This window comes from Salvelinus fontinalis, chromosome 9, assembly GCF_029448725.1.
Source record: "Salvelinus fontinalis isolate EN_2023a chromosome 9, ASM2944872v1, whole genome shotgun sequence".
In the NCBI taxonomy this organism is placed as follows: domain Eukaryota; kingdom Metazoa; phylum Chordata; class Actinopteri; order Salmoniformes; family Salmonidae; genus Salvelinus; species Salvelinus fontinalis.
In genome coordinates this window covers 39,473,110-39,485,837 of record NC_074673.1, presented here as the reverse complement: position 1 = coordinate 39,485,837, position 12,728 = coordinate 39,473,110, and the positions used below count along the sequence as shown (strand labels likewise).

General features: G+C 41.1%; 1 protein-coding gene across 5 annotated transcripts in view; it reads right to left on the bottom strand.

Annotated features, from left to right (window-relative positions):
- zgc:173742 (DNA topoisomerase I, mitochondrial) overlaps positions 1-12,728 on the bottom strand; it is a 35,542-nt gene that overhangs the window by 18,435 nt on the left and 4,379 nt on the right. For all 5 annotated transcript variants that reach the window (XM_055934324.1, XM_055934323.1, XM_055934328.1 and 2 more), the window contains 8 exons: positions 11,220-11,266; positions 8,405-8,530; positions 8,153-8,222; positions 6,951-7,075; positions 6,738-6,853; positions 5,349-5,470; positions 2,889-3,011; positions 2,438-2,625 (listed from right to left, as the gene is read on the bottom strand). In XM_055934324.1, coding sequence (XP_055790299.1) covers positions 2,438-2,625; positions 2,889-3,011; positions 5,349-5,470; positions 6,738-6,853; positions 6,951-7,075; positions 8,153-8,222; positions 8,405-8,530; positions 11,220-11,266 — 917 coding nt within the window. The remainder of the gene's footprint in view (positions 1-2,437; positions 2,626-2,888; positions 3,012-5,348; positions 5,471-6,737; positions 6,854-6,950; positions 7,076-8,152; positions 8,223-8,404; positions 8,531-11,219; positions 11,267-12,728) is intronic.

Genomic DNA, 12,728 nt, shown 5'->3' with positions numbered 1-12,728 from the left:
GGGTCATGGGGATGATGAATATGAAGTTGAAAAATGGTGAAGTTTCCCTTTATGATTTGGTTTAAAAATGACATTAAGAGAAATTGTATAAATAGACAAGGTTTATGATTTTGTGGCTGTGTTAACTAGTGAAGATCATTACACAGGGGCTGAAGTTTAACCCCGACTACTGCGGTGCTTGCTGATTTACATAAAGACCCTAAAGCCCTCTACAAGCTTCACATGCGTAGATCTGCATGTGCTGGGTGGAGTCAGATTTTTTTTGAGCAAAGTGCAGCTTTTGGTAACATAATACCGTGCTAGTCCAGACTCCCAAAGTGCAACATTCCCAAGGGGGTGCCAGATTTTCTTGTCGTCTTCTCATTTGTGGTGAAAGCAAAAGAAGAGTCTCGTCTTCCCTTACCAGCAAGTTGGCGAAACACGGCAGGCTAGCTAGCCTTTTAGCTTCCCACATATCCATGTGAAATAATCAGATTCATAATTAAATAATATGCCCTGTCAAATATTGTTATACTTGCCAGTGTAACCTACATTATCCTAATTTTATATAATGCTTCAATGTATTCACATCCATATCAGCAAAAAATAGAATGTCATAATTTCATTATCAAACCATGTTTTCATCCACTTATGAAAGTACAGTCATACCGTATAAAAATAAATCCCGATAGCTGTGATAGAAACAGTAAGTTTAAAGTACAATTTTATAAATGCAGACAAATCATTTGTTTGTTTGACATGGTGGGATCTTGTTGTGTCGGTAAAATGGATTATGCGATAAATGGCGGTGAAAATGCCTTTATGCGTACATATTGATATAATAATGGAAAGGGGGATACCTAGTCAGTTGTACAACTGAATGCCTTCAACTGAAATGTGTCTTTAGCATTTAATCCAACCCCTCGGAATCAGAGAGGTGCGGAGGGCTGCAATAATCGACATTAGTCTTCGGCGCACGGGGAACAGGGGGTTAACTGCCTTGCTCAGGGGCAGAACAGATTTTTACCTTGTCAGCTCGGGATTCAATCCAGCAACCTTTCGGTTACTGGCCCAACACTAATGACCATCATATCGAAGTAAACTTTGAGTCACACGATGATATGTGGTCCTCCCACTACGACTCGGGAAACCCCTCAGTTTATTAGGCTACAGAAGAAATAAAACAATGAACTTCACAGGGTGGTGAAAGTGAACGATGATGAGCTTGATATAAATATCGAAGGTCTTATTCTGGTGGCATGATCGATGCTTGACAAATTAAAATATTCTCTCATAAAAGAGTTACATTTTTGGGACATTTTTTATTTAATTGAATTGCTTTTATCATTGTGATGTTTCTTTTCAGCTGTAGGTTTGCACAACTCAATCTTCAGATTATTATTATTATTGTTGTTGTTTTTTTTGTAGTGTTTTTATGATTTGAATATTTTATTTTTTTACTGTAAAACTAGCCTACACACTGTATCTGTGACCTGTTTGTGCACAAATCCTATTTAACGCAACAGTTTGTGACTAAACCATTGGTAGAGTTGAAAATGTGATGGAAACACATTGAAGTTTCGTTTTTTTATATGGTACATGAAAGCTTTAGCGAAAAAGTAGATTTTGTGTGCACTGTCATCACGCACTGATTTTATCTGCAACAAGTCAGTTTGGTGGAATATTTTAAGGTTTGAGCAGTCACAGATTATATTTGGTTACCAATGCAAAATAAGATGCTTATTTAATGCCAAGCTAAACCAAGACAGCAATCTTGAAGTGATTTTGAAGTAGATTAGCTTCCCACATTGCCATGTGAAATAATCAGATTTATGATTAAATATGCATTGGCAAACATTTCTATACTTGCCGGTGTAACCTACAACATTATCCCAGTTTAATTTGCTGCTTGAAATGTATTCACTACCATATCAGCTAAAAATAGAATGTCATGTTATGAAGGAACCAAGAGAGCTTCATTGCCTACACAACACTGCCCCCACGGCTACACAAGGAGTGATACAGCACGTTACAATTTTCATGTGACACGGAAGCATGTCAAATGTTGGAGCACGCTACAAGGAGTCGTTTCTTTTGTGACGAAAAACATTGCGACACCGCTACGCTCCATAGGGTCTGTCTCCGTAGGGTACAAATCAGTCCTTAGCTGACACTAATTTAGACCTGTGACTGGGAGGTTAATCACAGACTTGGATCATAATGTCAAGAAACACAGTTCTTGGAGGAGTGGAGAAGTGTGGAGAACTACCATACTGTAGTCTTCCTCTAGATACAACTACTAAACCTAATGGAGGGGATGAATATTGCACATCCAAACCTGTTGTGGGACTGTTCCATAGTGTTTCTCCAGGCAGTAACCTTACCTTTTATTAACCCTTTTCACTTCTGAAACCTCCCCTTTACTAGCCATTCATGTTCTGATCTGAGCCCGTCTCACTTTTCACAGTTGATGATGACGTCCTCCGGCTGGATCCTCTTCTTAAGCATGCCTTGTTTGGGGTGCTCCCCCCGTCCTCGGAAGAGACCTGGCGGCTCAATCTTAAAGTTGCCGATGCGTTCCCGATGGTGGTCCAGTATACAGAAGCCATACTCCTCCACTATCTTCTGATTGGCCTCTTTCATCACCTGGAATGAAATATATATTTATATATATATATATATATATATATATATATATATATATATATATATATATATATATATATATATAAATATATATATATATTATATATATATTATATATATATTATCAGCTATGCCAATAATGCTATGAACCGCCTTCGCTCACACAATATTCTGTATCCATGCTATTACACTCAATCCAATATTGAAGTAGCCATTTAGATCTACCTTGAGTAATCGCCCTGTTTTGTACGAGTGCCACTCACCAGTTTCTCCTCTTTGCTCATGGCCTTCCTAGCCTCCACCTTCTCCTTGTGCATGTTGTGGAGCTCCCGAAAGTCACACTTATTCAGGTCACTAATTAGCACCCTCTCCTCCAGGGTCATCTCCTGCTCAGACAAACACAGGGACAAAACGCAAAAAAACAGATTCACTACCGAATTGTCCTCGTCCTCAGTCAATCAGAAATCTTCTGAGTAGACCTACCTAGTAAAACACAGAATGCCAACAGGCCCCTCCAACAGGGACGCTAAACAAGTAGCCCTTTTATTCAGTTATGATTAATTTCAATGTTTTTTTTGCAGTAAAATGTCATGACAACATTGACTCCCTTTAATGTGGCCTCCTACAGCAGACGAGTTGGCCTGCACAGCCCCGGGGATGTCACTATGGCCTCCTCATTCTGTCCATAAATCAGGAAGCCCATTTGAGTAAATGTCAATGTACACAGTGTACAAAACAGTAGGAACACCTTAATGCTTCCCACAATTGTGTCAAATTGGTTGAATGTCATTTGGGTGGTGGACCAGTCTTGATACACACAGGAAACTGTTGAGCATGAAAAGCCCAACAGCGTTGCAGTTCTTGACACTCAAAACGGTGCGCCTGTCACCTACTACCATTCCCCGTTCAAAGACACTTACATATTTTGTCTTGCCCATTTACCCTGAATGCCACACATACACAATCCATGTCTCAAGGCTTAAAAATCCATTATTAACCTGTCTCCTCCCCTTTATCTACACCGATTGAAGTGGATTTAACAAGTGGCATCAATAAGGGATTATAGCATCACCTGGTCAGTCTGTCATGGAAAGAGGTGTTCATGATGTTTTGTACACTTGGGTGTATATTTTACTAATTTATTTCCACTTATTTGAGGAAGGATTCTATAAGAGCAGCATGTCAACATATCCAGAATCCCAAAAATAATTGGGGACATTCATTGAGCAAGGAATCCATACTAGCAGCACATCAACATATTTAAAGGAAGGAGAGTTTAGCTATAGATAAATATAAAAATCTGGGATAAGGAGCTCTAATGCATTGTCTTGGCACCAGTAAAATTGTGATAGTTTCCCTAATACAGATCCAGTCCAGACACTCCAATGACAGTGTGGACACATGGAGCCACCGACCTTCCCTCTAAGCATGATTGACAGGCAGCGGGTGGGCGGAGACTGGGGGCAGTCAGGCGAAGAGAGGTTTCCCGTTATAATAAAACAGTTTAATTGGATTTGTTCATATGCGGGGAGCGACTTGTCTGGATTAGCATATCAATGCCTTTACACAAATCATATTTTCAAGAGCATTGGGCACTAAGCAGCACGAAATTAATTCTGCATGATACGCCTTTGGGCCTGGTGGAGTGTTGTGTACAGAGGACAGCCCACATACACCCATGTCTGTCATACTGCATCTATACTGAACAAAAATAGAAATGCAACATGTAAAGTGATGGTCCCATGTTTTATGATCTGAAATAAGATCCCAGAAATGTTCCACTCACAAAAAGCTCATTTCTCTCAGATTTGGTGCACAAATTTGTTTATATCCTTGTTAGTGAGCATTTCTCCTTTGCCAAGATAATCCATCCACCTGATAGGTGTGGCATATCAAGAAGCTGATTAAAACATCATGATCCTTACAGGTGAACCTTGTGCTGGGGACAATAAAAGGCCACTAAGATGTGGTTGTCACAACACACTGCCACAGATGTCTCAAGTTGAGGGAGCGTGCAATTGGCATGCTGACTGCAAGAATATCTACCAGAGCTGTTGCCAGAGAATTGAATGTTAATTTCTCTACCATAAGCCGCTTCCAACATTTGTTTTAGAGAATTTGGCAATATGTCCAACCAGCCTTACTACGGCAGACCACGTGTAACCATGGCAGCCCAGGACCTCCACATCCGGCTTCTTCACCTGTGGGATTGTCTGAGACCTGCCACCCAGACAGCTGATGAAACAAAGGAGTATTTATGTCTGAAAAAAAAAACTTTTGTGGGGAAAAACTCATTCTGACTGGCTGTGGGTCCACCCATGGCTGGGTAGGCCCACCCATGGCTGCACCCTTGCCCAGTCATGTGAAATCCATAGATTAGGGCTTAATTCATTTATTTTGTTAATATGAACTTTAACTTGGTAAAATCGTTGAAATTGTTGCGTTTATATTTTTGTTCAGTATAGTTACCTCTGCAGGGACATTCAACATATCTATATTAGTTGAACAGTATCGGGTCCTGAGGACCATGTTCACACTCTCAACCACTACTTGTTTGGTTCTCGGTTGGACTTCCAACTCCAAAATAGTTAGTTTTTTAATCTTAAATATGTTATACCGACAACTTTAGCCACTGATGTTATTCCAAGAACAAGCTTAGAAAACAAAATAAGATGTTTCAAGGGCTGGTCTCTCTAGGCTTTTCTTCCTCCTTCACTCCTCACCTTCCTCCAGTCCTTGAAGAAGTTGTTTCGGAACACATCTTTTGTGGTGTATTCATGGTCAAGCATCTGAGCAAAGAACAGGGCCACCTCCTCTGCAGCAAGGCCCAGCTTTACAACTTTACCTGGTGAACAAGCACATCACACACACAGTTCCATAAGATCCATAATCTTCGTTGGGCTACATTTTCAGTAAGCAGCTTGCAGGTCCTAAGTGGGAAAAATATATAATGTTGTAAAATAGTTTAGTACTCAGCTTGACTTTTTCCCCCTTGTATTACTGTCTGAAACTAACAGGTGCAAATGCTTGGTAAATCTTGCCCTTGTCATGTTCTCCAAATAGGGGAGCGAAGTGGCACCACTATACGAGTAGCTGAAGTGACTAGAGGAGCTGTGACCTCTGAGTCAGGCTTTTGGAGCTTAGTCAGAACCAAATGCACCATATCAACTAGTGATGGGATTATATTATTGTTGCGCTAGTTGGCTGTACCTGCACCAAAACTCCAGTAATTGTCCTTCATAGCTTGTTCTCCATCTTTTTAAATATGGAGCCAATTTGTTTTCAAATTTCCATGGCTGATCAAAACTCGTTTTCTCATGGCTCTTTTGTCCCTCTGCAGCAGACACATAGTGAGCAACATGTTTGGACCATGGAATCACAATAATCACATTGAATTGCATACATATCGTATCAGACCCTTAAGTATTGTGATAATATTGTATAGTGAGGTCCCTGGCAATTCCCCTCCATAATATCCCCAGAGGTCCCCTAGGAGCTGGCTCAGCAGGCCAATCAATGCCCAGAGAGAGAAAGGCGGAGGCCTGCAGTGAGCGGCTTTGGACATTCCATACCACTCCGAGGGGTGAATTAGTTGTGGAGGCCTGGCCCCAGAGAGGGACTTCACTACACACACAGGGATTAACTTATCAAACCTACTCTTGATATAGGAGCTGTCAGGGCTGCACTATGGGGGGGGGGATGAAAAACTATAGTTCTCAATCAAAATGTTTGATCCAGACAGCCAGACATCCCCAGGCTGTATGCCCTAAATAAAGGAGGCTGATCTTTTGTGGGCAGCTGTTGATCCATGCAAATCAATACAGAGTTGAGGAACAATCTTCTGGGGTGAATGATGAAAGGGAGGATCCTCCCCAGAGTGTCGTAGATGGAGGAGAAAGTGTCAACAACATTCAATCTGACCCAGACAGAATGCTTGGACAGTCTGAAAGTGAGTTATAAGCCTTCCTAGCGCAACTCTCTCATGCCAGGGAATCTACTTAGATATTTAGAGTGAAGAGCCTCGCTTTGAGAAGTGTTACGTGTTTACTTCTAAATGGTCGATGATCTGAGAAGGTGAATATAAACCTTCAAACCAGCAGGGCTGTACTGACCATTGTAGTAGAAGTTAACGTTGTCTGGGAGATGCTGGTACTCCGGCGGGAAAAAGGGACCCCTGTGCTCCAGAAACTTCCATTTTACACCATCTTCATACTTGTCCTCTTCCCACCTGAGGGACAAGTGTTTCAAAATGAGCCTCTTTCATAAAAAGGTTCATACAACCACCTCCCACACATCGTGCATATAGAAAAACAAACAAGCCCCACCATCTCCAGCGCTGCTGCTCCTCTTCTTCTCTTTTTTTGATCTTCAACGCTTTTGCTGCCTCAATCTCTTCCTTTGACTTCTTCTTTGTAGTGACTGGATGCTCCGCCTCCTCTTTCTTTGGCTTCTGGGAGATCAAGACAGCACCACAGAAACAATACAATTTACACAGTAGGTGATTTACACAATCAGTGAGCCCATTGTAAAATGTCCCAAAACAAAGCTTGTTTGTTATTTCAGCTGTACCCATGAGTCATATTCGCAAAGCACTAACATTATACAACAGCAATGTTTGTGAACACAATAAAATATTTATAAACATCTATACCGAACAAAAATATAAATGCAACATGCAACAATTTTACTAAGTTAGTTCATATGAAGGAAATCAGTGAATTGAAATAGATTAATTAGGCCCTAATCTATGGACTTCACATGACCGGGCTGGGGCACAGCCATGGATGGGCATAGGCCAGCCACTGGAGAGCCAGGCCCAGCCAATCAGAATTAGTTTTTCCCTACAAAAAGGCTTTATTATGGACAGAAATACTCCTTAGCTTCATCAGCTGTCCGGGTGGCTGGTCTCAGACGCTGCTGCAGGTGAAGAAGCCGGAGGTCCAGAGCTGGCGTGTTTACACGTAGACTGCGGGACGTGAGGTCGGTTGGACATAATGCCAAATTATTTAAAACAACGTTGGCGGCAGCTTGTGGTAGAGAAATTAACATTTAATTATCTGACAACAGCTCTGGTGGACATTCCTGCAATCAGCATGCCAATTGCACACTCCCTCAACATGAGACATCTGTGACATTGTGTTATGTGACAAAACTGCACATTTTAGAGTGTCCTTTTATTGTCCCCCAGCACAAGGTGCATCTGTAATGATCATGTTTAATCAGCTTTTTGATATGCCACACCTGTCAGGTAGATAGATTATCTTGGCAAAAGGAGAATGCTCACAAATAGGGATGTAAATGAATTTGAGAGAAGTAAGCTTTTTGTGCACATGGACCATTTATGGGATCTTTTATTTCAGCTCATGAAACATGGGACCAACAATTTACATGTTGCGTTTATTTTTGTTCAGATATAGTTTCCACTTCTCAGTTGATGTGAGTGAAAAGTGGGAGAAAATGATGCTACTACATAAACAGCTAAAAACTAGAACATTTGCCTGCTCCCTTGCTCGGGGAGGATGCCTACCTTCTCTTTCTTTATCCCCTCCGTGTTCTTCTCCGTCCTCGGGTCAGCCTCGTCCTTCTCTTTCAATTTCCTATTTAACCCGATGGCAACAAATAACATCTGTGTACAGCAACAATGTGCACCACTATTTGCTCACCTCCAACAGGTAGTGGTGTGGTGGAACTGATGTTCAGATGAGGCTAACACTTAGTCATAGGGTAACTGAATGACAGATGGAGTGAGGGCTAACATAAATAAGGGAGACCTGCTCACGTTGGAGTTGCACTGGAACACGAGGGACCTTCCATGGGTTCATCCTCTGGTCTTTTCCTCTTTTTCCCCCTATTTTCTGGCACAAAGTCTTCAACTTCAGGCTCCTCTTTTACAGCCAACTTAAACCTGGAGGAAAGCACGAAGAGACACTGAACAATGACCAGTCACTTTCACTCCCATATCAAGTGGTTGGAAAGCATGACCACAACCGGCTGTGGTTTCCTTTTACTTCCGAGTAAGACGTAGCTATTCATAGAGTAATACCTCAATCCAAAAGTACACCATTTAGTGACCACACGTAATTACATAATTACAGTGATTAAACATTATAGAAAAGGGCCTGATATTATTATTATACTAAGGCAAGCTTGTATTTCCCTGCAGTGTGCCTTGGAAGTGGGAAGGAAATTGACCAAATAAATAAATCAACATTACAACCACCACTGCAACTCAATTACAGTACTGCTTCATTTCACATGGTTGGATGGAAGAAAGAACACAGCTGTAGATGCTAATTCCCATTACAGGCAGAACGGAACAGGATAATGTACAGCGAAGCCAAGTTTTGAAAATCGCTTGGAGTGAGATGGGTGAACTATCCCTTCAAAATCTCCTGACTAGAGGTCCCTCTCCAAGAGGGTTGGAGGCCCACACCTGATCTATGTTCCCCAAATACTTTTCATTTCTACAAAATTAACCTACAATCAAGAAAAATCAAATGAATATTAATTTTCAGGTGGTTGAGGCTGATGTGCAAAATGTTGCCACCATCTTACACTACATAGGAATAAATGCAAAATATCTTTCCTATCATTTCGGTAGGAATAAATGACAAAACAAGATATTTGAGGCAAGGGACATTTCAATATAGCCTATTCTCATTTTATGACAGCCACACCGTTTTCAAAACTGTCCATAAATACTTACAAAAATGCACAGCCCTCATTGAAAATAAATATACTTTTTTTTATTTATTTTTTTAAGTTTGAAGACAAGTTGGCAAATCAGATTTCGAATAGACCAAATTACTCCAGCAGAATTGGTAAGAAATATTAAGAAGTTAAATAATAAAAGTATGGGGAATAACAGTAGTGTTCTTGCTGAGATAGACTAATTAGTGTGCCTATATTTTAGCCCATTGTAGGGGAAGGGAATTGTTCTAGTGACTTACATCAGCTATTGTGTAAAACCAAACAAATTACAGATAAAATCTCCTGAAGACAACATAGCCTAAATCTGTTGCTACACCAAACCCAAATGATCTTTCAATGTATTTTCCCGGCAGGTAGCCTAGTGGTTAGAGTGTTGGGCCAGTAACCAAAAGGTTGCTGGATCAAATCTCCGAGCTGACAAGGTGAAAATCTGTCGTTCTGCCCCTGAGCAAGGCAGTTAACCCACTGTTCCCCGGGCACCGAAGACATGGATGTCAATTATGGCAGCCCCCGGCATCTCTGATTCAGAGGGATTGGGTTAAATGCAGAAAACAGTTGAATGCATTCAGTTGTACAACTGACTAGGTATCCCCCTTTCCCACTAGAATCAGTTACAGTACACATTTGGGTTCACAATTTGTAAGGGCAAAATAGTATAGTTACACAAATCAGGTCACCCTAACAACATTTATTCTAAATGCTGCCTTTGTTGTTATAGCCTTATCAACCTAGTGCTAAATTGCCAATGATCAAACAAGGGGATTAATGTGAGCTATCTGGGCTAATCTAAATTGTGGATTAAATCCCTAGTAGTAGGCTATATTATCACATGCTGTCAAAGCATTCTGCAACAATTATAGACAAAACAGCACTACAAGTTGCCGTGCTGCTCTTTTGACAATTGAGGTTATACACTTTGATAAGCGGCGAGCGAACATGCCTGTCCAGTCTGCGAGGTAGTTTTGCAAGCCAATGCTAACTAGCGTTAGCGCAATGACTGGAAGTCTACTGGAACATCCAGTCATTAAACTTCCTTCAAACTGCATGCAGATACATAAAAATGGTATTCACGAGTTTCTGAATCTGGGGAAGTAGATTGCCAAAATCCCGAACTATCCGTTTAAGGACCTCCAACCCTTCACTTCACACCCTTTTCTTGTCACCGACAACAGTACAGATGGGTAATGATTGGATATTCTCTCAGTTTCTTCCAACGTTTTGTCTGAATGTCAGCCAATTCATCTGAACAACTATTTCCTGTATAGTAAATCAAAATATTCTTTGCAATTCCTAAGCGAGAGAGGTAGACTTCAATAGGATTAGGAAAATGTTGAAATGCCAATAGGTTCGTCTGTGAGGGAGGAAAAAAACCTGAGTAAGTCTGAGAGTCCATAAACAGAGAATTAACTGTATGTCATTCACTTTGTCAGTGTGACTATAAGGAAGCAAAACCGATACTGTTATCTGTAGCGGATTGTACCTTTCAGACCTAGCCTAAACTCCCACCATCCATCCCCTCAGAACACAGCGGTTTTTCATTTATTGCTTTTCTGACAAGCCACAGACACTTTTCTTCAGTACAGCAGGAAATACATTTTCTGATAGACAGCCAACACTCCCTGAAAAAAAGGGGAATGGATCCTGTCCTGGCTCTTGGAAATCCAAATGACAAGAATTCATTTCGATCACCTCCCTACCATTTGAAACATTAATAGATTAAAACAAAATTTCCAAATGGCAGCAGAAATGTGCTGATGTGACACTGAGCGATATCAAGCCACACAACTGCAACAGAGCTGTAGTTGAGCAAAGCCATGACAATTAGCTGGCTCTCTCATTACCAATACTGTTAATAGAATGCAGTCTCAGAGGAAAATGCCCACCTCACATCATCAAAGCTCTCCACGCTCTCCGTTTTGAAAGCCTTGACCTAATATAGAGGGAAAACAGAAAAACTCAGCACAAAAGATAAAGCTCAGCACAAAAGATAAAATACTCAAGCTCTTCTCTCAACTCCGTTTGTGGTCTGTATATACAGTACCAGTCAAAAGTTTGGACACACCTACTCATACAAGGGTTTTTCTTGATTTGGACTATTTTCTACTTTGTAGAATAATAGTGAAGACATCAAAAACTATGAAATAACACATATGGAATCATGTAGTAACCAAAAAAAGTGCTAAAGAAATCAAAATATATTCTATATATTTGAGATTCTTCAAAGTAGCCACCCTTTGCCTTGATGACAGCTTTGCACACTAAGCATTCTATCAACCAGCATCATGAGATAGTCACCTGGAATGCATTTCAATTGAAAGGTGTGCCTTGATAAAGGTTCATTTGTGTAATTTCTTTCCTTCTTAATGCATTTGAGCCAATCGGTGGTGTTGTGACAAGGTAGGGGGTAGTATACAGAAGATGGTCTTTTACCAAATAGGGCTAAGTCCATATTATGGCAAGAACGCCAGTCCATCAGTACTTTAAGACATGAAGGTCAGCCAATCCAGAAAATGTCAAGAACTTTGAAAGTTCGTTTGTTCAAGTGCAGTCGCAAAAACCAAGGGCTATGATGAAACTGGCTCTCAAGAGCACCGCCACAGGAAAGGAAGACCCAGAGTTACCTCTGCTGCAGAGGATAAGTTCATTAGAGTTAACTGCACCCCAGATTGCAGCCCAAATAAATGCATCAGAGTTGAAGTAACAGACACATCTCAACATGAACTGTTCAAAAGAGACTGTGTGGATCAGGCCTTCATGGTCGAATTTCTGCAAAGAAACACGAGCAACGGACAGACCAGTGGAAATCTGTCCTTAGGTCTGATAAGTCAAAATTTGAGATGCTTGGTTCCAACCGCTGTGTCTTTGTGAGACGCAGAGTAGGTGAGCGGATGATCTCCGCATGTGTGGTTTCCACTGTGAAACATGAAGGTGGTGGTGTGATGGTGTGCTTTGCTGGTGACACTGTCAGTGATTTATTTAGAATTCAAGCCATACTTAATCAGCATGGCTACCACAGCATTCTGCAGCGATACGCCATCCCATCTGGTTTGAGCTCAGTGGGACTATCATATGTTTTTCCACAGGTCAAAGACCCAAAACACACCTCCAGGCTGTGTAAGGGCTATTTGACCAAGGAGAGTGATTGAGTGCTGCATCAGATGACCCGACCTCAACCCAATTGAGATGGTTTGGGATGAGTTGGACCGCAGAATGAAGGAAAAGAAGCCAACAAGTGCACAGCATATGTGGGAATACCTTCAAGACAGTTAGAAAAGCATTCCTCATGAAGCTGGTTGAGAGAATGCCAATAGTGTGAAAAGCTGTCATCAAGGCAAAGGGTGGCTACTTTGAAGAATCTCAAATATATGTTTCTTTGTTTAACACTTTTTTGG